The following is a 23364-nucleotide window of genomic DNA, read 5'->3' as shown; positions in this document are numbered from 1 at the left end:
TCAATTTGAGAAAAGAAATGTAATCGAAGAATTCATGTAAATATTTGTGAAAATGTAAATATTTTATGATTGATTGTTTTCACATATGAACTGGACATTTTCACAAGCGATGGGCTTTCTTTTTCACGTGTGAACAAAAAACTCCACATGTGACATCATCAGTCTCACATGTGGACTTCATATGGATGTGGATTATAACTCTATGAGGAAGTAAAACACGGCACGTGAGATCCTGTGACATCCGCTTCTTTCATCGCCACTGGTTTTCACGTATTTTCATGTGCGCTCGGCATTTTTTGTAAACTACAAATTTCAAAAAGTCTAAAATGTCACATGTAAACTGGACATCTTCAGTTCTGAATGCCGTTATTCACACATGAATCCAAATGTGCAAATAAGAAATTCACCCTTCCGCATGTGAGTGACATCCTCTCGTGTGATTGGCTCTCTGCCACATGTGCATGAGACTTTCCACATGTGGAAGGAAGCACGAACAGGTTAACTTTAATTGGCATTTAGATTAACGCGAGCAAATAAGCAAACAAGGATCATGAATGGCAGATTATTGAGAATTATGATGTGCTTACATGGGTGTGGGACGCAGATAGAGAGATAGAGTCGATGACAGTGAAAAACAGAGGGAGCGTGTCAGAGGGATGTGTGTATTCCTACGGGGGATTGTGTCTGTGTGTGTGTTTGCCTGTGTGTGTGTGTGTGTGCGAACATGTGTGTTTGTGGCAACACAAAGAGAAACAGTTGAAGATCTGATGCAAAGTTCAGACACGCGCACGCACACACACACACACAAGTGCACACACACACACACACACACACACACACACACAGGCACATGGCGCAGGCAGAAGTGTGATAATGACATGGAAATGATATGGTAATGATATGGTAATCTGGCAACATTATTCTGCCCACCAGAGACTAGGAGGGGAGAAGAACCTGCCACAAACTGCACACACACACACACACACACACACACACACACACACACACACACACACACACACACACACACACACACACACACACAGGGAAAAGGTGAAATCTATGGACCGACATGGCTAAGGAGAGTAAGGCCAGTGTGGGGGAGAGGGGTGTGTCGTTGTTGTCAAAATGTCGATGGGAGGAAGTGTATTTGGTTTGATGATCACACACACACACGCACACACACACACACACACACACACACACCCACACACACACACAAACACACACACACACATTTTAGTTTAGTTCACTGCAAGGAGCACCACTTAACAAAACTTACAAATGAAGATTAGTGCTGTGCAGTGGAAGAATGTTTCTAAAAACATCTAAAAAAAAACAAAATCTGAAACTAGAAAATCCAGTAATTAAGTTTCTTGGAGCTTTTCAGCCTCATCACTGCTGACAGCTGAGCAGAAACTCCACTCACTGATACCAAGATCAGCTCCAGAGGAATAGTGGTAAGTGGATCTGCTTGAAAAATGTTGTCAAGCTACTTTTCAAGAATCAATATCCGTCATTATTTATAGCTATTAATATGCAGAGTATATACAGATTTATATATGTAAATATATATACATATACATGTGAGAAATTTTAAACAAACCTAAAAACAGAACTACAAATTTATAACAGACAAGTTGACCATAAAGGACTATTAATAGACATTTGATGACAACTTTTTACAGTGAATACAACACTGCCACCCTCTGGACAAACCTCCACACTGCAACATGTATAATGTAAATTACACAGACACACGATGTAAATTACTGATGGTACAAAACATGAAGAATAATTGTAACTTGGTTGGTGGTTAAAACTGAATAATATTTTAGCTTTGGGGAAAACAATTTAATTGAGGAAGAACTTCATCCACTCGTTTATTTTTATTTTTATGCCTGAACAAACTAAATAAACAAACCCTCTTCTTTGTCATGGCTGAATGATCTATATAAACAAACTGATGTTAAAGGACAACACAGTTTCATACTGTTTTACTTTGTTTGCATGTGGTGGACCCTGCCACCTTTTTAGCTTCAAACAGTTTTCTAGGGACCTTTTTTTCCTCTGAGAACAGTTTGTTTTATTTACTTATGAGAAAAACATTGTTTTTATTTGATTATCACACAATTCTTATTGAAAATATTAAAATTGTGAGTTTTAATTTCTTCATTCAACCATTTATTGTTAAGGTGACATGACTCAGGTATGCTTTTTGTGACCCTACTGTATATTATAAAATACTTACATCATTTCCTGCCTCTTTTTACAATAGTTCATTTTTAACGTAACCACTTCCAACTTACTCACAAAAAGTCTGGGCAAATTAAGTCATTTTTTCTGCAAGACGGATAGAAGAGTAAAGTGGAGAGGGAGGAAAAACAAGAGAAAGCAACAGATGACACAGCTTTCCACCACATCTTGTGATCTTCCTCAGCAGATGATCAACTCCTACAGTATATATACAGTGTATTTATTGTACACTAAGCAAACTCCTGCTTAGGAAGAACCCAAATGCTCTTGCAAAAAGCTCATAAGTTGCCCTTTAGTGAGGATTTTTTAAAAATCAAGCTGCTTCCAAACATTAATTGTTACTGAAAGGTTGCCACATTCCTTATTTCCTTCCCTTTCTACCCTTCTCTTCCTCCCTGGTTGTCAGTGTTTCCCTTGCTGCTCCCCTTTAAGTGGCTGTGATTGACAGGTGGGCTATATCCATGCAATATCACCCAGTGCACGTTCCTATTCCCTCCTGGAGCCTTCATCCACCGGTCAAATTAACCTTCCGTGCCAACGGGAGGGGGCCCTGCGTGGGCCAATCAGCAGGTGATTAGGCCGGGGGTGGGAGGGGTGAGGGGTCACCGCGATGGGGCCATCGCAAGCCTGATTGGTTTCAATCAGCAGCCAGCCGCAAGGACAGCTGGGAGCTGAGCCGCAGTGAGCGCTAATCAACGGGTCCCACAGTGAGGCATGAACAGTCACCACTCTCACACACACACAGGTAGATTGATGTTGGTGTATACACAGTGACAACACGGACATCACTCTGTGTACACACTCACACGAAGACACGAAACACACACACAAACACACACAGCGAGACATGGGAAGCAAGAAATGAACAGTCAAGACCACAACAGATAAACAGAAAATCCCATAATGGAAAAGCAGAGAAGAGAGGGGGGGGGGAGGGTGGCAGAGAGACATCCTCAGAGCAACCACAGAATCTCACAGCAAATTGAATGACTAATTGCATTGGATTTGTTAATTTGACCACCGGCGCATCTGATAGGGGGCCCGTGACATTGGTTAGCAACGCTCCGTCCTACAAACCACAACAACACCTCTTCTGTGATGCCTCAAATGTGGAACAATCCTCATTCTCTCCGCTTAGGTCTGATGTTATGCTAATTCCTGTTCAAATCTCAGTAAAGCGCGGCACCGACCAATTGCTGTCAGATCAGATGAGATGGGAGAAGTCACAAGGAGTCCATTATGGCTCCTCTTCGGTGAGTTGAAAGTGGAGAAGACACACTGATCTGCTACGGTTTTCTGTCTGTGACCGTCAGTGTTACTGATCATCGAGAGGAATGTCAGCAGATTCACAGGACGAGGAACTGCACAAGCATTTTAACAGTGAGACTTGCTTTAAAGGGACGGCTCGGCCCAAAATCAAAGAATATATATTTTCTCTCTTACCTTGAGTACTTTCTAACCAGCTAGACTGTTTTGTTGAGAGCTGCCAAGTTTTGTAGGTACCAGCCATAGAGCTTTCTGTCAAATTAAATGCAACTAGTGGCAATGCAAAAAAAAAAAAAAAAGGAGAAAAACTCCACAGCAATGTCTCTTTCCAGAACTTACTCAACATTATCTTGTGGTGTGAGCAGTTTCATGTAGGAACTATTTTCTTTTTGTATCTCTGCACAGAAGGAAGCGAGCATCTACTTACCAACAGGAAGCTAGCTTAACTACCAAACCCACTAAAACCCACTAAACGTTGTCGCATCACAAAAGGAAGCTTGTGACAATGCGGGATGTAAATATCAACTCCCCCTCAGTTGAGCTGTAAGGTTAGCTAGCTTGGTTGGCCTAGTTAGACTGCCTAGATGCACGTGTCCTTTGGTACGGTGACACAGAAAAAAGTTTGGTCATGCGTGAAACTGCTCACAACAAGGTCTGCTGATTACCTTGATCCACCGGGTCATGTCATTTTTGGCCTTTTGAGAACTGAAAGCTAATGCAAAAATATCACAAACAATCTAGGTAGATAAACAACATAACAAAGTGAGTAAGTTTAAGTGTTAAGAATGTCCAGAGGCTTAAAGTTATCAACTCAGTGCCAGCAGCTTTTGCTATGTATAACAGTGCTTAATCTTCTTCTCTTTTTTACTGACAAGGAAACAATCACACACTCAAACAATAGTCAAAATTTCCCAGATTGCTTAATAAGGATGAGGAAGTTTTGTTGACCTAGTATCATCCAGGTCATTCACTGTAAACATGCCAGACAAGATCCTTTTCTTTGAAATGCTAAAAATAGGTAGAAGACAATTAGCCAGAATTTTCCATTCACCTCTTCCGTCTTCACAGGGTCATAACAATTCAAGCCTGAATTATCAAACTCATTTCGTAATTTACAAGACTCTCTGCAACAAAACATTGATTTTCAAGACCAATATTTATCTTTCCCCGACTAACAGCTGTGTGAAATGATAACCAGCAGAAAGATGCTCTTCATATTTAATAATAAATTAAACAGAAACAGAAACATACCAGAGAAACAGATGAAACATGATCACTCAAGATGCCATCTCAGTCATTACAGAGTATCGTACTGATGGGAGAATGCTAATAGCTCCTAAAATATTAAGGATTTGATGCTCATACTAGAGTGAAAATCCTTGGCTCTTAAACAGGTGGTCAGACAAGCAATTTGGATGAGACAGATTAGACCTTGGGAAAGTAATTTGACCATTTTACAGGCGAAAAAACAATACACCAAAACATCGGTGTTGAAAATGAAAGTGCTGTTGTTTTAACTGTTACATTTTGTGCTGCAGTTATGAACATTGTAATGCATTTTTTCAACTACATTTGCAAGCTCAGATATCTCCTTAATTGTCTCTTGTTGCTCCTGTGGTCATTCTGCTGCGAGTAGATTGGAGCGAGTGGATTGGAGACTGGAGAAAGTGAGCATGACGACACATCAGAACTCTCAGAGGGCCTTTGTTCAGTCAGTACCTGTACTGATTGTGAATTTGACATCGGGGGCTCCACATAGAGAGCAGGGTTCTGGATCCCTTCAGACCTCAGTGAAGATGTGCTATTTTTCAGATCTGGGAGACTGCCCAAGGAATAATTTCTCACATTCTGGCGGAATGCATTCTCCGTGTTTGCTTCCTGCTTGAACAGAATAATGTAGCACTTTGTGAAGAACTGACAGAACAGGATACCGTAGGCTGAGATGAGGATGACGACCATCTCCACTGCCGGCAGGTACTGACCGCTGACGTTGGCATAAACTGGGCCAAAGATGATCCAGCAGATGAAGTAAATCAGCATACCAAAGGTGATGAACTTTGCGTCATTGTAACATTGAGGCAGATTTCTGCCCTTGAATGCAACACCAAAGCAGATGAGAGCTAGAACTCCAATGTAGCTCAACATGACTCCGAAAGCAGGAAATGACTCCTCGTGACAAACGAGCAGACGCTCATGTTTTGTTTGCACATCCTCCCACTTGGTTGTTGGAGGCTTGAGTACGAGCCACAGGGTGCAGATGAGCACTTGGCCTGCCATGCACGCGGCAATAATGACGTAAGGCTGGTAGAGCTTCTTCAGGACTCTCTGGACGCCGGGGTCAAACTCAAAGGCCAGGATGATCTTGAAGGACTTCACCAGGATGCAGGAGACACACAGTGTGAAACTCAAGCCAAAGAGTACCTGTCTTGTTTTGCACTGCCATTTATTGGGTTTACCACCAAATAGTATCACGCTCACAAATGTGCTCAAGAGCGCGAAGAGGAGGAGGATAGAGATGGATCCCTCGGATGAACGTACAACAGGGGTGTTCCAGCGTGCAAGGAAGATGATCCCAACAACAATGGTAAGCAGTGCCCCGAGAGTGGTAAATGCCAACAGCGTGATTTGATACTCATCTTCCCATTTCAGGAAGACAGTGTGCTTGAGGAGACACTCTCTACTTCCAGTGGTGGAGAAATGGGTGGTGGTATTACACTGATGACACATTGTGGAATCTGCAAACAGAGGAACAAGTGGTCATTATAAACATGGTACGCCTTTCTCCTTATAGATGACAAAGTGACAGGCCTCATGGTATCAGCAGACTGGCAAAGGTGTCATTGTTCTTTTTCTTTTTTTTTTGAAAATGCAGGTCATCACGGTCAGACTTGAGTCTGATACACACCGCTGGTGTTGGAATAGTGGTCAGCAGGACATTCGTGGCATGTATAGCAGCAAACCTGCTGGCCCTGAGCTGTCTGCCTCCAAAAGCCTGGACCGCAGCTGTTAGAGCATCTGGAAATCACTTCTCCCTGAGAAGAGAAACAGTTCATTTAAAATACAGTACAGCAGCCATTCCCGAACTTAAGAACAAGGCAGCCAATCTTCTACAGCCTACCCAAAACATTCATCACAACTGATCAACACGATGATAAAAAAGTAAAAAAAATAAATAAATAAAAAAAACTGACCCAAGAAAGGCAAATACTTACTGTGACACTTAAGACATCATGATATGTTTCTTCTGAGGTGAAAGTCAGCGTGCGGTTCTCTATACTGTAATGAGCTACGATGTAGTGCACGTCGACATCGGTGGGTGAGCTCTGCCTCCACAGGACGACATCATATCCTGAGTTGAGGTCGCCGCTCTTGTCGAATGAATAGTTTTTCCCGTCCATTTGGAAGGTTGCTCTCTTCAAGGCACCCCGTAACTTAAAAGGCAACATTGAAAACATTCAGTTCATAAGTCTAATTCGTTTTCATGTGACTTTTTTCATGCCATGTATCTGAAACATGTATTAACCAATTTTTCGGCCTCATGGGGTCAAATGTGAGCACAAGACTGATGTATTATCATTTTTAAAAAGTTTATATGGCACGCAGTAAAGTGCATATCTGTGTGTATGTGTGTGTATTCACCTCAAGGGGCTGTAATCTCTGTCCCGTCTTACAGTCCCTGTTGACGCAGAGGTCCACAACAGCCTGAGCAATCGCTCTCACAGCCAACTCAATACTGAACACAGCATATGGATAAATCATCTTTTCCAGTTCATTAGTAGCTGTGTAGTCGGACCTCAAACTTTTTACCTGTTGCTCCTGTTTTCCCTTTAGAAAGTCGTACAAGAATTTGTTGTTCTTGTGAGAATCAGGGTTCGCATCAAGATTCCTGAGATACTGCTTCAGTCTGGTTGTGTTTCCAGATTTAAGTGTGGTCCCAAAGACCGTTCCTACGTCGCTCAATGTCCAGTTTTTCAGAATAGATGCTGATTCCGACCAGTTATCGCTGGCTAGCCAAACTCTGCCCCTGCCTTCAGGATCCTTGAGAAGACTGTCAAAAAGATACATCATGTGATAGGGTTTGGCAAAAGACACGATGACCTGGACATTCTTATTTTCAACAATGCTTTTGGTTGCATCTCTGATCTCCTCCATCAGTGTGCTGTCATGGAGAACATCAGTAAAAGTATGGATGAAGGCAAAGCAGATGTTGATTTCTTTTGCATGATGCTGGAGGCGTTCAACAGCATAGCGTCCATAGTCCCCATCAGTCGTCATGACACCGACCCAGGACCATTGGTGATTTTTAAGAATATCGATGATGGCACGCACTTGGTGATCGTCCTCTGGCACCGTCCTCATAAAGCTTGGAAATCGGTTTTTATCACTCAGGAAACCAGAGGTTGAACCATAACTTATCTGTGGAAATATTACAATGATTCAGTAACACTACTGCACAATAGTGATATGAGACGTTTATTGATTCATTTTAATGGAATAGTTTGACACTCTGGGAAAACACTCTTATTTGCCTTCATGCTGAAAGTAAGATTTGAAGATCGATGCCAATCTCATGTAGGCATGGCAAATTACAATCTAAAGTGCCAGTTAGCCTAGCTTAGCATAGCATAAAGACTAGATGTGGGAGTACACAGTGAGGTAAAGGGTCTCATTTGTTAACATTTGTGTGCCAGACTATTTCTCAGGCGGGAGTCATCTTCCTGGAGTTTGTGCTGGTTGCCTGGCAACCTCAGGATTACAAGACGTGACTTGTATTGTTTGTACACATTGGACCTGTACACATTGTGTTTTGGACAGGTTTTTGTTTGCCTTATTTCCAGTCTGTCTGCTAAGCTAAGCTAAGCTAACCAGTTTTTCTAGAAGTTTACTTTGTACTGTAGAGCCATCTGCTCTAACTCTCGGCAAGAAAGTGACAAGACAAATTTCCCAAAAATTACAAAAAATATTCCTTTAATTGCTGAGCTGAACCAATTTGGGATTTTCTGTTGAGATTTTCCCGGATTCCAAATCTAAATCTAGGCTTATGATTTTAAAATTCTATCATCCAAAATGTTCCCTAAATCAAGAGAAGGTCTGTTAATACCTGAGGGATGTACTCCAGGTTGAGTTGCCTCGTAACTGCGGTGGATATCTCCGAATGGTAACCACCGATGACAGCCAAAGCAGGTGGGGAGGGCTGGTCTACACCATCAGTCCAGGTACCTGGTATTCAGTATAATATGATAAACTTATATATGTATCATAGATGTTATTGCATTGTATTGTATTGTATGATATGATGTATTTTTTAGAATTTTGATTGATCACATAGTTTTTAATTTCCATTGCTGTGCAATAACAGATTTAAATATGAATATATTGCAGTCGTATTAATTCCCCAGACACTCACCATGCCTCCCATGCCACCACTGTCGCAAAAATAGCCAGACTGTGGCACAAATGCACATCCTTAGTCGATGATCTAAACAAATTTTTACTTAATATTTTATCTTAGATTTTATATATCTACTGTGTGTATTCATGCAGAGATGCCCTCCACATCTCTAATTTCGTCACGGGAAACTAATCAAATCAACAGTAAAATCAAAGATCAAACAAGCCAACTCTTGTGTTGAAGTCAAGAGATAACAACAAACTTACTGTTTCGCCTCATGAAGGACCGAGAGTTTTTCAGGGCAGTGGTCACATCAGAGCAGGAGTCCACTATCTTATATCCAAGAGTTAGGTTCCCCAACTCCTGCCTCTTATTCACCTCCTCCACCGCCTGCACCAGTATCAGAGACTGGACCAGTCTGGCACTACTGAACCTGTGAGAGGAAAAACATATTACACACACATCCACATGGCTGCTGCTCAGAGTGTGCTGAGGAGTAGCCTATGAGGCCACACCAACCAGGATTAAAAAAAAACAACATTACCTGTCACAGATCCTTGTGTCACTGCCATCAGCTCTGAGTGTAACGTTAACGCTTTCATGTATTGGGAACAGTCCTCCGATAATAATGTCACCTGGAGCTGTGGCATTAGGAACACCTGCGACACTAACAAACCGAGCCGTTAAAACCACGGCAAAGATGTAGAAACCAAAGTAAGGTTTCATTTTATGCTCAAATCTGCTTCAAAGTATCTCTTCTCTCGAATTTCAGTCGTGTGCGTCTCTCCGGTGTGGCTGCACAGCACAGAACAGACAATGAACTCGACTTAAATACCACTACTTATCATTCATCGCCGTATTCTTCCCAAGGTGCTGCTTGGGGTTATGTAAATGGAATGTAAAAAATGTTAGCTGTCTTGCTGGTATGGTGATAAGGCCTGCTGGCTACACGGCAGTGATTCAAAGACAATGTTTTTTCATAAAGGTGTGCTGTGGTGGTGTAGTATTGTTGCAAGTACTGTCTGTTATGTAGAAACATAATTTGTCAGCACTGAGTGCAACAATGTTTGATTACAGTGATATGGCAACTCATCAACCTTAAACTTGAAAAGACAAAAATCATAAACACTTCCTCGAGAGAAGCCCGATCTGCAACTCGTCTTCAACTGTTTACTTGGCATGTCTTTTAAGGGTGTCACTGGACTGTCATCCAACCAGGAAAAAAACTTCTTTTGTTAAAATACGATGCCAGCAAACACACGACCTTATCTCTTTTATCTCATGAGTTCTTCTGTTGTGAAGTTGTGTGACGTAAACTGAGTTGAACAAATACACTGAGCGTTAACGTGAAGTGGCATCAGAAGCCTCCTTCCTCTCCAGGTGTTTCCAGGTGGCATTGTTGTTGGCGCCACTTGAATGCACAGACAGCTGTCGCAAATAACAACACCAGGAAGAAATGTGACTTTATTCAAATCATTTAAATGTATTGGATTGCCAGCCAACCTCCCTTCAGCTGGCCCAGCTACAGACAAAACTGCACAGTGAAAGCGATGTTTATAGTGAACCAAAATAAACTGATGATTCTTCATTATATTGTACAATCAATGTTTACTTCCCTATGAAACACTTAAGTAGGAAACGTATCTATTGCCATTTTAGCTAGTCGGATTATGTGTGCTTCCACAGATCATTCATCCTTACAGCCATCAGACTGTTTAACTCAAGCACTTCCTGAATAATCACTTTCCACTCACTTGTTTGTTTTTCTGCAAGTATTTTATTTTGTTTCATTTTTAATTTATTGTATTTTCTATTCTTATTCTTGTCTTGCAACAACTAAATTTACCCATTGTGGGACAAATAAAGCCAATCTAATCTAATCTAATCTAAAATTAGTTTTAGTGAATCAAAACATAGCTACACCCACTCACAGTCTAAATGTGGGGGATTATTTTTCAGCTCCAGTTGGATTCTTCTTCCTGACACCTGACATTGTTTACTCCTTCCTCCTTCCCTTACCAGAAACTCCATAACATTTACGCCCAGCTGGTTTAATTATACATAAAGAAATGAGAGGGGCGTTCCCACAGTGTTTGTCTGTAGAGGCTCAGCAGAGACACCTGTCAAACCCGCATGTCTGTCTGTGAACAAACATCTCTGAGCGGACACGCCTGCTGGTGGCTGTCTGGAGATGTTGAAACACCCAAAGCTCCTGAGCGAGGTTCAGCGGTGCTGTCAGAGAGGGGGCGTGTCCATTAGTGATGTGGGCGTGTCTTCCAGTCCCTCTAGGCTCCGGACTCCGCTGCGCACATCCGCCGAGGTGCTACGCGTCAACGGAAGGGGGAGTGGCGCGAAGACGGAGTTAGTCAAAGTAAGTATTTACAGTTGAAAGACGTGTCATACCAGGCAGGATTAAGTACAAAAACACAGGTAAGACAGCTCACATACAAAACACTCAACGTTGTTCAGCATTAGCAAACGTTTCGTCGGTGTCACTCAAGCTGTCGGGTTAACTTTTTAAAAAGTGTGTGTGTCAAACAGCAAGCAGCTGCCGAGGGGGCGAGAAGAGGTTTCATTATATCTGCGGTCAAAGTTAAGAGCTGACAGACATGTTTCGTCAGTTTTATGCTAGATTGCAATTTACTTCTTCATCGGTTTTATTGCCAGAAGCATAAAATAACGGTCGTTTCATGTCGACGTATAACTACTTACGCGTGACTCAGGGGGTGGCCTGTCTATTTTAGGGACCGGGGATGATTGTGACTTTTCGGGATTGGACAAGGACTCCATGACAGAAATCAGCCGGTCACTCTACTGACAGCTGCTTCATCTGTCAAGGCATGCAAGGATCACTAACCCTGGGTTTTAGCCATAGAGAAGTGAAAAACCATAGCCTTGAGTAATATGCCTACACAAAATGAATAAAAACTCTCTTCCTTATAATGACTGTCATTTTGTTTTACTTTGTTTATATGTGGCGGACCCTCCCACGTTTCTAGCTTCCAACAGTATTCTGGGGTCCTTGTTTTCCTCTGAGAACTGAGCTTGTTCATTCACATACGGAAAACATAAATATTATTGGTTTGTATCATATCATGCCAGCTACCAATAACTTCTTATATTGTTCATTAAAGGTGTACTATGTAGTTTTGGAGATTAGATTTTAATCAGAAGAGAAAGCTTTTTTATGCCTAAATAAACACACTGTCTTTGTTGTCATGATTGAGTCAACCGGATAAATAAACTGTCCTTAAATGACAATAGAATTTCACACTATTTAAGTTTGTTTATATGTGGTGGACCCTGCCACCTTTCTATCTTTAAAACAAAACCTTAACATTAGCTACTGTTGTTCTCTGTTACTTGAGTGGAGAGAGGCATTAAGGCGAGGCATTCAAGAACGTGTATGAAGTCACATACTTTTTTTTTTTTTTAAGTATTTTTTTGGCCTTCCAAGGCGTTATGGACAGGACACTTAGATATCAGACAGCAAAGGGCTGCAGGGTTACAGCAAGTGAAGAAATTGCAGGTTTCACATTATGTCAAATATATCAATGTATTGTGTTGGCATGAATCAGCTCACCCCATCACATCCTGTATAGTAAAACCACCCTGAGATCCCAGTCCTGACAGCTAGCTGCAGAGCTAAATGAGCTAAATAGCAAACTGCAGCTACAGTCAGCATCACTGAGTGGGTACTCTAGTAATATGCAGTTAGATGTGAGAGGAGGTTTCTACACATTGCACCTTTAAACAGCTAAAACAAATTGTACACAGGCTTGAGTAGGCTAGAGAGATGACCAAGATCTAATTTTATCACATCACTCCATAGTAAATAGCCCTTTCACATTTTAGAGTACAGTAGTCTCACTTTTGACAGAGAACCCTTTAAACTGTACTTTTGCTACTTCTGTAAAAGATCCTCAACCTCTCTCACCAGCGGAACCAAGAGTGTGTACCACAGCAACCGAAAAAAAAATGATTTTCACAGTTCCTCTAAGCTGGTTTGAAGTATCCTTTTACATCCTCAGATTTAATCTTTAGTTGCAGAAATATAAAAAGCTTTTTGAAAAGCTAAAACTTAGAAGGTCTACAGGATAGAGCTGAAAGACATGATTATAATGTCAAGAGCTTTGGCAACTGAAGACTTCAACCTCAGTTCTGGGTTACTGATGATACTCTTCAAAATGTTCGAACAGTCTGCACACTTGAGTCATTGATTAATAAATAAACATGATAATAATTGGTAGTTGTGGTCTTACTGTTGTGGGTTATCAGTTGAACAAAACATGTGATCAAAACCCCATAATCAAAATTGTGCATACATGCTGCACACAGTTTAAGAGACCTCTGTCTTTAATTGGGTCCATGTTTCTCTTTTAAAGACAGAATCCCTCTGTGTTTACTCTCCTCTTTCTGGGTCTCAATATTCAGAGGCTTCAGGATTTTAATTTAAAATCTAAAATCTATTGAATGAACTTTAAATTTTGATCATCATAAATGAAAGCAGGATCAGGCATACTCCCAGTTATATTTGTCTTTTCACCTCCACGTCCTAAGAAGGAAAAACAAACCTCACAAGATATACAGCTAGCTCACCAGTAGCCTGAAGCTGCACTAACAGATACTTAAGCTGTGTGTACAAAGATGATCAGCTGACTGGCACCAGAGGTAACTGACATTGTCAGAGATGTTTGGTTTATTTTCTTTTTCAGAGGAAGGTTTGAGAAACCAAACTCTATAACAAACTGATTTCCTATCTCTCTTTGGCACTGTCGGGGTGTTTGTTAATATGTCTTATGGTATATCTTTGCAGACGAGCTGCTGGATCCACTCCAGTGATGTCCTCCATATGGTGGGAGCAGTGGCCCCTGGGGGTCGGAAATGGTAGCACTCCCACTCCCTTGATGGACAACAGTAGCTGCTTCAGCTCCACACAGAGCACCGTACTAAAGGGAGTCAAGTTTGGAGGAGTGCCAGTTGTACTGCTGCTCGATTTCTGTGTCTTTCTGGTGCGTGTCCATCTGTCTGCCTGTGATGAAGACTGAAAATCTTGTGACCCTAGTTGTCTGTGTTTCTTTCTGAATTGGCCATATAGGCAAAGGCATGGAAGCCCATTTTCTCCAGTTAAAAAAATTCCATGGTAAGCCATACTAGTGAGATAAAAACCCTACATTTATCTCTCATTATAATGCATAATTATGACATTTTAACATATGATCTCCACTTTTATCTAAAAAATTTCCCATCCAATAATTATGTTTTTTTAATTTCAGAATTTGGGCTTTTTATTGCATAATTATGACATATCATGGACATATTTTCTATATTTTTTTGTCAGGCTATATTTTCATTCATATTTATTTTCTTTAATTGGCAGAAATGGGTTTCCATACAAGAGACAATCTCTGCAAAAAAAATTCTCCACAATGTTTCCCTCATCATGCATTATCAAGCAGTATACTAACTGATAATATATATATATATTTTTTTTCACCAACCATTGCCTTTTTCATGTCAAGTTTATGTTTTACTGAATGTTGTGAAGTTGATCTGCTCTTGTTCTCATTTCACCCACAGGTGTTGCTGATGCTCTTCTCAATCATCAGGAGGAATTTCTGGGACTATGGACGTCTGGCACTAGTAGCGGACAAAGAAGGGTCAGTTCATCTTACATAAGAGATTCTTTGGTAGTGAAATACCAAGCAGAGTAGTGTGATTCAAATTTTTTTGTCAGTAAGATTAAGTCCTTGAGACTGAACTTCTTTTGTGTGTTAGGTTCACTGAGTCAACACACCGTCGCTATGGACGCATGTCATCTGTTGCGTCCAGCGTGGAAGACCCTGAGCATGAATTGGTATGTAAAGAAAACAGTTTTCTTTTCCTTTTCTTTCATGCTGTTCTTTTAATGTGGTTTCAGTCCACAGAGGATTTGAGAGAGCAGAACTGAAAACCTGAAGGAACTATTCCTTTTCATTATTAGTTTATTTGTGTAGCACTTACAAAAACCCGTGTTACAAAGTGCTGTTCAACATTTCCAAAAGCAAAACAAATGAATAACATGAATGAGTATGAATAACACAGACTGACTTAGGGAGTAAAATAACAGTAAAAGTTGTGATAATGGATAATCAAAACCATAAAAACCGTAAGAAATAAAATGTAAAAAAAAAACAAAAAAATGTAAAGAATACAGGATTAACTAAACCAAAAATAAATCTTAAATTTAAACACCACATTTATGAGATATAAGAAATGTTTATGATTATAAGATATAAGACATTCATTATCGGTATTCATATATTAATATCTGTCTTTCTGTTTAGGGATTCTGCTCTTGGCTGCCTTATATCATCAGAATGGAGTGAGTGAGTTTGTTGGTCATTGTTCTCTGTTTATGTCTGGACGAAGATATTGTATCATGCTGTGTTTATACAGTAAGAGCCACGTGTTGGTCCCTCCTAATCAGTGTGCGTGTGTGTTTCAGTGAGGAGAAAATAAAATCCAGATGCGGCATGGATGGTGTTCACTACCTGTCCTTCCAGCGCCATCTGATTGTCCTGCTGATCATCATGACGGTCACCTCCCTCGGAATCATACTGCCTGTCAACTTCACTGGAGACCTGCTAGGTGGGTGCTTCACTTTTCTGCTTTTTATGCTAAAAAGCTACAAGAGGCTGTGCCTGTGTCTGTTAATGGCTAAAGTTAGCGTCACCACATACATTCTTAAGGCTACTTCATGTACAGATTATGGGTCAGGTGTGTAATTTATGTGTGTATTATAATAGCTTGAAATGTGACAGTCAAACCTCAGCAGCTGTACTGTCCACTTCATAATCAGTGACCGCTCTTTAGAGCATGCACTTATTCTCACAGCTGATCATAAAACACATTTTAGGGGATTTCAGGGATTAGGTTCTTGCATTCTAATCTTTCGTCTCCTCTTATTTACATTTCTACTTACAGCATTTCTGTTTCTTTCTGTACTATTTCTTTCAGACAATGAATTTGGAAAGACAACTCTTGGGAATCTTCCGAAAGGGTAAACACTGTAAAAGATGCATACACAAAAGTTTGAGTGACACAACAGTTTTGTGGTGATGACAATATGCATCTCGGTGTCTATCATTTTTCCTTGTAGGAGCAAACTATTATGGCTTCATACAGTGTTTGCAGTCCTGTACCTGATCCTGACAGTGTTTCTGCTGCGACATTACACATCTCAAATCAAAGGCATGCCCAGAGAGACAGTGAGTTTCTTACTACTACAAGATTTGATGCCGTTAAGACTAGACTGTGTCCACATTACATTACTCTCACCTGTCTATGAAGAGCTGAGCACATGTAGACCATCACTTGTGCTGGTACCTGACTGATCTATTGTCCTGTCTTTCTATTTGCAGACCAGAAACACTTTGTTTGTGCGTTCAGTCCCTAAAACTGCAACAGAGGAAGATGTAAAGACCCATTTCACGTATGTATGGTAATTTTCCACATTTTGTCAAGTTGATCTTTGGTCACAATAGTGTCCACCTGCTCCATTCCTCAATGTCAGTGCTGTTTTTGTATAGAGAGGCGTACCCTACCTGTCAAGTGTGTGCTGTAACCCTGGGATATGATGTGGCCAAGCTCATGTACCTTGATAAAGAAAGGTGAGACAACAAAAAGTAATGTGATTATTGCCCTCTGTGCAATTGAATACATGCCAGCATGTGCAAGTGAGAATGGAGACAAGGTCATCGCCTAGTCATCAGCTGTGCACAATTCATTGTTGATGATTGTTTTTTAGTGCGTGCTGCTAATAAATATTTATCATTTTCATAATGCATTACAGTAACTACTGTTGCAGTCAATTGTCTTCTAACTCTGCAGCTTTAGTGAGCGTTTTCGCCTCCTGTTGCTTATTATTTTACTTTTACGGTCCACAAATTTACTGTGTGATTCATACAGTAAATATTTCATATGTTGTAAGCATGTTTGCAGAGGAGATATTCACAAGCACTAACACGCAAAGCATATTTCAGACGTGTTTAAACGTTTAAGGATATTCTGCTTGACTCTACTTAGTTATATATGTGGCTTTTTTCGTTTGTTTTCCTCACTGCAGGGTGCGAGCCGGAAAAAACCTGCGCTACTATGAGCGTGTCCTGAACAGCACAGGGAATCGTGAGCTGATTAACCCCCGTTTATGTGGTCAGTTCTGTTGCTGCTGCAGCTCTGGGAAGGTGAGAGGGACAAAATATTAAGAAAGTTTCAGCAGGGTGTCTGGATGCATTTAGTTTTTATCCTCATGTAAAAATTAAGCTCAAGAAAAGTACAAGCAAGTAATGTGTTACACGACAAAGCTCCAAATCATGTGATAAAATGAAAATGGGTGTTTCAATTTTGATTAAGCATGAAATCTGTATGTGTATTTGTGTGTGTGTTCAGGTCGATGCCATAGAGTACTACAGTACAACAGAAAAAGATCTGCTGGAGGAGGTGAGGAAGCAAGTAGAACTGGTGCCACAGCACCCCCTGGGGATGGCCTTCGTCACCTTGCAGACGGAAGCCAATGCCAAGTTGTGAGTACCAATTCAAAGGTGTCTTTCTCTAACAGTACCTGCATCAGTACTCAACTGGTGGGAAACAAGCAGGACTGATGGCCTGGCAGGCAGCATGTGTGGATGAGTGGTTGTCTGGCAGCGTAGATGCAACACTATAATGTCAGCTGAATTTGCTTGTTTGTCGTTAGTGTTTTTATGCTCAAGCCTGATCCAGACAGCGATCTGGGATTTTTAATGGTATCACATGACTTTTTATTGAAAAAAATTGGCCTTTGGGCAGCCGTTATAGCTGAAAGCTGGTTAATGTGTGGCAGTAACAGCTGTCATTTACTCTATTCAGCATTCTGAAAGACTTCAATGCCCTGGAGTGTGGTGACACAAGCTGCTGCTGTGGGAGGCAGCCCCAACCTTCATCCAACAGCAAAGCTTTGAAAGTGAACAAGTGGAGGGTGGACTTTGCGCCACATCCTAAAAATGTGTACTGGTAAGATCTGTAACATACCACCTTCATACAGTTTGGGCTCCATGCAGTTCATATGACCTTGTATTTGTAGCACTGGTGCCAATAGGGCTGGGCGATGATTCAATATTATCATTAAGTGGAATCAGATGTTGTTGTTTCACAAAGTTCTGATGGTTAAATGAATGATTCCAATTAATTTGGGAAACAAAATGGGTTAGTGTTAAGTTAGTTCAAGTTATGTTTTTCTTTTGAACAACAGTGGATCATGTTTCGTTACATTGATCACCAGTTATTTTATTTGTGATCCTTAGAATTCTGAGTAATATTGTGATCATTGATTTCAATCATATCACCAACGGTATTGATGAGGTATTACAGCGATCAATCATTTGTCAGAGCGTGAACACCTCTGGGTGTCCTTGATGTTGCCTTCTAGGTTTGGCACACATTTTTTTTTTTTTACAACCTCCAAATACTAAAAGTCCTGATTCCAAATTTACATGAAAAATAGAGAAAGCTGCTATAGCCTTTAGCTGGCAATGTCTAAAAATGAGAAATTTATAGTTGAAAGTTTTGCATAGTGATCTTTGCTAATAACAAGGGAGAGATAACAGATTTGTTACAGTCAGAGCTTAACAAATCTGTGTATTTTGCTCGTCCATTCACACATTTTTCACCTGCATATAGAGCCAAATGTTCACAGTGTATTCCAACATACCCCTCCCCGCTGCACTGCCTCTTTGAGTGTAACTGTCCCGTTGCTTCTGTTTTTTCCTATTCTCCACATCCTCCAGGGACAATCTATCAGTGCGGGGTTTTTCCTGGTACATGCGCTATGTGATGATCAACTTCTTCCTCTTCTTCCTGCTCACCTTCCTCACGACTCCCACCATCATCATCAACACCATAGACAAGTTCAACGTGACCAAGCCCATCTACTATCTCAACGTGAGGCGTACACATGCAGACGCTCGCACTTGTTTCAATGCTGCTTTTTAAGCTGTGAATCTACAGTCTGTTTTGTTTTTCCACTGTAGAGCCCAATCATCACTCAGTTTTTCCCCACTCTCCTGCTGTGGTCCTTCTCCGCCTTGCTGCCCACCATAGTGTACTATTCGACAATAGGAGAGGCCCACTGGAGCAGGTATAACACTGACACACACACATCACTAGTGCAGTGATTGGTTTCTGCTAGTATAGAAACATGTTTTGATCCAGTGAAATCTGTGTCTCAGGTCCAGTGAGCACATGAGCATGTTGCGGAAGCTGTACTTCTTCCTGATCTTCATGGTGCTGATTCTCCCCTCGTTGGGACTCACCAGGTAATTTATCAGTTTGAATAAGCAACAGTTTGCATCAAGGCTAATTGTTTATTCACGGCTATGTGTATGTGAAGCACTTGCATACTTTAAAACATGAGGAGACATAAGATGTTACTCCCAGTTGACATGTTAGCAGGTTTAAATACCTCACAAAAAAATTAGTTGGCTGGGATTTCTGACAGGCTCATAGATTAACTTTGTGAATTCAAGGAGAACCTTTCTTTACATTTTTCACTCTTTTTTTCTCCATTAGTCTTGCATGGTTTTTCCGCTGGCTGTTTGATAAAGAGTTTCTCACAGGCGGGAAACTGAGGTTTGAGTAAGTATTTTCCTAGGTTTAACAGGTTGTTTAAAATACAGTGTATGAGACTATTTAATTTATATTTCTCCTGTTCACAAACATCTTTGACAGTCTCTTATCTTTTTGTTTGACTCTCCTCCTGTACACCAGGTGTGTGTTCCTACCTGACCAAGGGGCATTTTTTGTCAACTATGTGATCACAGCGGCCCTAGTGGGCTCCGCCATGGACTTGCTACGGTTGCCAGGGTTACTGCTTTACAGCATTCGCATGGCGTTTGCTCGCTCAGCTGCTGAAAGAAAATATGTCAAACAGGTTTGTAAAGGCGTGGAATGATACACCCAGAAGTCATTACTTTATTTTGGGTCTTAAAAATATGCCTGGAACACAACACCAGGGTCCATTCTGATTTAGCAATATATTTGTGAGAATACATGTTTAAGAGCCATTTTTTTAAATCATTTTTTTTAGTCATGTCTTATTACTGTTCTACTGTTTTTTTACTTACTCGTTTTAAGAATGGCTGCCACTTCTCAATGGAGGCATGCAGGGAAAATCTTTCGTCAGGTGTTAAAGACTATGCAATATACTGTGTGTATTTATACTCTGCTGTCTTTTGAACTAAATCAAGTTAAAGAAGAGGAAGAGAATACTTTGTTTGTCGTATTCTTTGTTCTCAACCACATTTATAAGCTGACTCCTTCTTCTAATGTCTGTTTACAGAACCAAGCCTATGAATTTGAATATGGAGCCATGTATGGCTGGAACCTGTGTGTGTTCACTGTCATTGTAGCTTACAGCATCATATGTCCTATTATTGTGCCTTTTGGTGAGTAGTTTGAAGGGCTGCACAAACACACACACACACACACACACACTCACAACACTCATTTATGTCATCAGTAAATCTATCTCTTCACCTCCATGATGGAGATTTTAATGGCTGAGTCTTGTGTGTCTACAGGTCTCTTGTACATGATGCTTAAGTACCTGGTGGACAAACACAACATGTACTTTGCCTACCTACCTGCCCGCCTGGACCGCCAGGTCCACCTGGGAGCTGTCAATCAAGCCCTGGCTGCACCCATCATCAGCCTTATATGGCTTTACTTCTTCTCTGTCCTCAGAACAGGTTAGAATATTGAAAGTGACTTGAGATTCACTAACGGAAATTAAATAGTCGTGCTCAACCAAAGCTAGTGATGTTATCGGCCTGTAAATACAGAGGCAACATACAGTTTTGGATGTTCCATGTGGTCATAGTGTATATTTTTACAATTTTGCACAGAATTTAGAGCCTTGGTTGCCAAAAAAACAGCTATTGTTGGGTTTTTCAATGATATTTTGTTTCAGTAAATGTTTTTTAAATGTCACATACACATTCATCAGTTTTTTATGTACGCTTAGAGCAGCCATGCTTGCAATTATTTCTTTGACTGCAGTTATCTGGAGATCACAAGTTAATTATTTTGTTATCTTGATAACAAAGCTTGTTGTCTAAGGATAGCTGGCTTTTCATGATTTTGTAAAAACAAAAGGTCACTTTCTTGAGATAAGATCATTTTTTAATGAGAAAGCAACTTCAAATGATTCATATGAGTCGATGATGACATGCACCCACAGCTCTTTGGGGTTGACTTCAGAGTTTCAAAGCAAACCATATGAACTTTTTGTGACCATTTAAATTATTGTGTGCCATTATTTAAAATATCTTCGCTGTGATTTAGGTTTCTGGAATTCCACATCTCTGTTCACCCTGGTTGTGCTGTGTATCACCGTCTTCATCTGCATCGGCTACACCTGCTTCGGCCATTTCAAGTACCTCAGTCCACACAACTATGAGGTAAGCATCGCCTGCTTGTGTGTGAATGTGCAGTCGCTACTTTGTTCCCATCAAGCCGTCATATTGTTTATGTTCTTCTGCAGGCGAAAGAGGAGGACAAGGATGCAACAGAGGGAGTGGAAGGAAACACTTCGGTACTGTACTTTCTTAAATTCCACAGCAGGAATAAAGATCAGATGTATTTAGGAGAGGCAGGATTTTATGTGCACTTACCTGAACTATTGCTGTCATTCTATCACTTTATTTTTTATCCTCCTGGTTATTTATGTGTTAGAGAGAACTAAAATAATGCATCAGCAAGACAGATAAAGCGATTAAAAAAGTGGAGGAATTCAACAATACCAACAACTCAAGAGCTGCTTGTTCATTATTAGCTGGCCCTACAGCGTCATTCTGGGCCAAGTTTATACTGGAAGTTGGTCTCATAGATTTACAGGATCTTTCTGTAGTCTTCAACATACTTTCCTATCAAAGTAATACTTTGGCCCCTCCATGTAGCATTGCATCACACAGCAGGGAGGATGAAAGCATACATATAAAGTGATATTGAGAAACGTCCTTTTTTGCTTTTGTTTGTTTTCAGCGTTGGTCTGTTTTGTGCTGTGTGTTTACAGGTGTACCTTCCCAGAGTGCTCAATCCCAAATCACCTGCCAGTGCCCAGCAAGGGTCCAAACTTGAGCAGTCTTACGGTTCTACAGAGGGCAGCCTAGCATACAGCCCGAACTACAGCCCAGTGGAGGACAGCACATCTGATGGCTGAGTCTGTGGATTTCAACACTGAGGGAAACATTTGGAGATAAAATCCTGGCAGCTCCTGATCGTAAATCTGCTTCCTTCACGGTGATTTCAGTGTTGAATTCACTTCCATCCTACTGCTCAATCAGACACAGGAAAATCTCCAGATGGTTCAAGAGAAAAAGGTACAAAGACCATGGAAATATATAAGTACCAGTGAGGACGTGATGTGTTGAATTTGATACTTGGACCATTATTTCCACTTAATCAGCAGGGTACACTGTTCTTTGATTTGATTTTATTCTGTTATAAAGCAGTTACCTGTTGTATTTTTCTGTATGACACCTATCCAATAAGGACCAACTCACCAAGAAGCATTTAACCAGTCCGTGCAATTTCCAACAAGCCATAATGTGTAAATACGGAATTAGTTTGTAGCACAGGCCAAAGCTAGTCATGCAATGATGCCAAAGAGGCGGACAAGCACAGCTCGCTATTTTATGTCCAGATCAGATTTAGACTTTTATGATGCCAGAGGAGTAAACCTGCCAAGGGAATAACTTATTGCCTCATGTTAATACCGCAATATTGATGTCAAGAGAATCAAAGTCATGTGTTTACTAATGAAAGCTTAAATATTTGAACTTTTGTAATTTGATAAGAAAAGAAAAACAAGTATTGCAGGATTTTTGTTACCAAAATTGTATGGTAAGACCCTGCCATTTTTTATTAAATCCTTCAGTGGTTATTTGTTTTTAATGTACTTTTATATTTCAATGTGCTTCCTTTTTTATTTAAATGTGCATTTTAACAAGGAGCTAAACCCTAAAGGCAGACTTGTATCTGATCAGTGGTTTATCATGAAGACTGTTGAACATAAAATATCACCTGTAAATGTTCACATGAAATTCATCTCAGATTTGTATATATATTTCAATATTGATCAATACAAACAAAGCAACAACTTCAGCTATGAGCATGTCTCATCATTGGGGGGCGCTGTTGAGCTGCAGTGAGGTAGCTTAACCTCTTTAATATGTATTCAGCAATGACAAAGGACAAATGCACAGTGTTGCATTGAGGATTTCTAACTTATTCTGACATTGGTATGAGCCAGTTAACTGGGCGACAACTCCAGTAGCTCCACCTCCTCACCTGATCCTTCACTATTGTCCCCCTCTGTGTTTCTTTTTCCCTTTTGCTTCCCCTTTCTCCTGCCCTTTTCCCCTTTCTCACCACGG

General features: G+C 40.6%; 2 protein-coding genes across 4 annotated transcripts; one reads left to right on the top strand and one right to left on the bottom strand.

Moving 5' to 3' along the window:
* Positions 1-4738: 4738 nt before the first annotated feature.
* Positions 4739-9640, bottom strand: LOC119012998 (G-protein coupled receptor family C group 6 member A-like). The gene is made up of 7 exons (XM_037087285.1): positions 9459-9640; positions 9181-9347; positions 8624-8742; positions 7162-7938; positions 6735-6953; positions 6428-6554; positions 4739-6257 (listed from the first exon to the last, which is right to left on the bottom strand). The coding sequence occupies exons 1-7, from the start codon at positions 9638-9640 to the stop codon at positions 5089-5091; spliced, it is 2760 nt and encodes a 919-aa protein (XP_036943180.1). The 3' UTR covers positions 4739-5088.
* A 1549-nt stretch (positions 9641-11189) lies between these two features.
* tmem63a (transmembrane protein 63A) lies at positions 11190-23092 on the top strand. Of its 3 annotated transcripts, none has more exons than XM_037087101.1 (23): positions 11190-11285; positions 13731-13926; positions 14495-14574; positions 14693-14771; positions 15241-15278; positions 15402-15544; positions 15914-15956; positions 16056-16164; positions 16318-16388; positions 16486-16566; positions 17022-17139; positions 17345-17478; positions 17801-17944; positions 18718-18871; positions 18961-19067; positions 19159-19245; positions 19499-19564; positions 19697-19859; positions 20268-20373; positions 20509-20676; positions 21272-21387; positions 21471-21521; positions 22002-23092. In XM_037087101.1, the coding sequence occupies exons 2-23, from the start codon at positions 13756-13758 to the stop codon at positions 22146-22148; spliced, it is 2376 nt and encodes a 791-aa protein (XP_036942996.1). In that variant the 5' UTR covers positions 11190-11285; positions 13731-13755; the 3' UTR covers positions 22149-23092. The 3 variants fall into 3 exon arrangements, with proteins under 3 accessions (XP_036942996.1, XP_036942995.1, XP_036942998.1); XM_037087100.1 differs by having other exon boundaries at positions 11228-11344; XM_037087103.1 differs by lacking the exons at positions 11190-11285; positions 13731-13926 and adding an exon at positions 13982-14057.
* Positions 23093-23364: the final 272 nt, after the last annotated feature.

Source organism: Acanthopagrus latus, chromosome 22 (assembly GCF_904848185.1).
Source record: "Acanthopagrus latus isolate v.2019 chromosome 22, fAcaLat1.1, whole genome shotgun sequence".
Lineage (NCBI taxonomy): Eukaryota > Metazoa > Chordata > Actinopteri > Spariformes > Sparidae > Acanthopagrus > Acanthopagrus latus.
The sequence above is the reverse complement of the archived record's forward strand: the minus strand, read 5'-3'. Positions and strand labels throughout refer to the sequence as shown.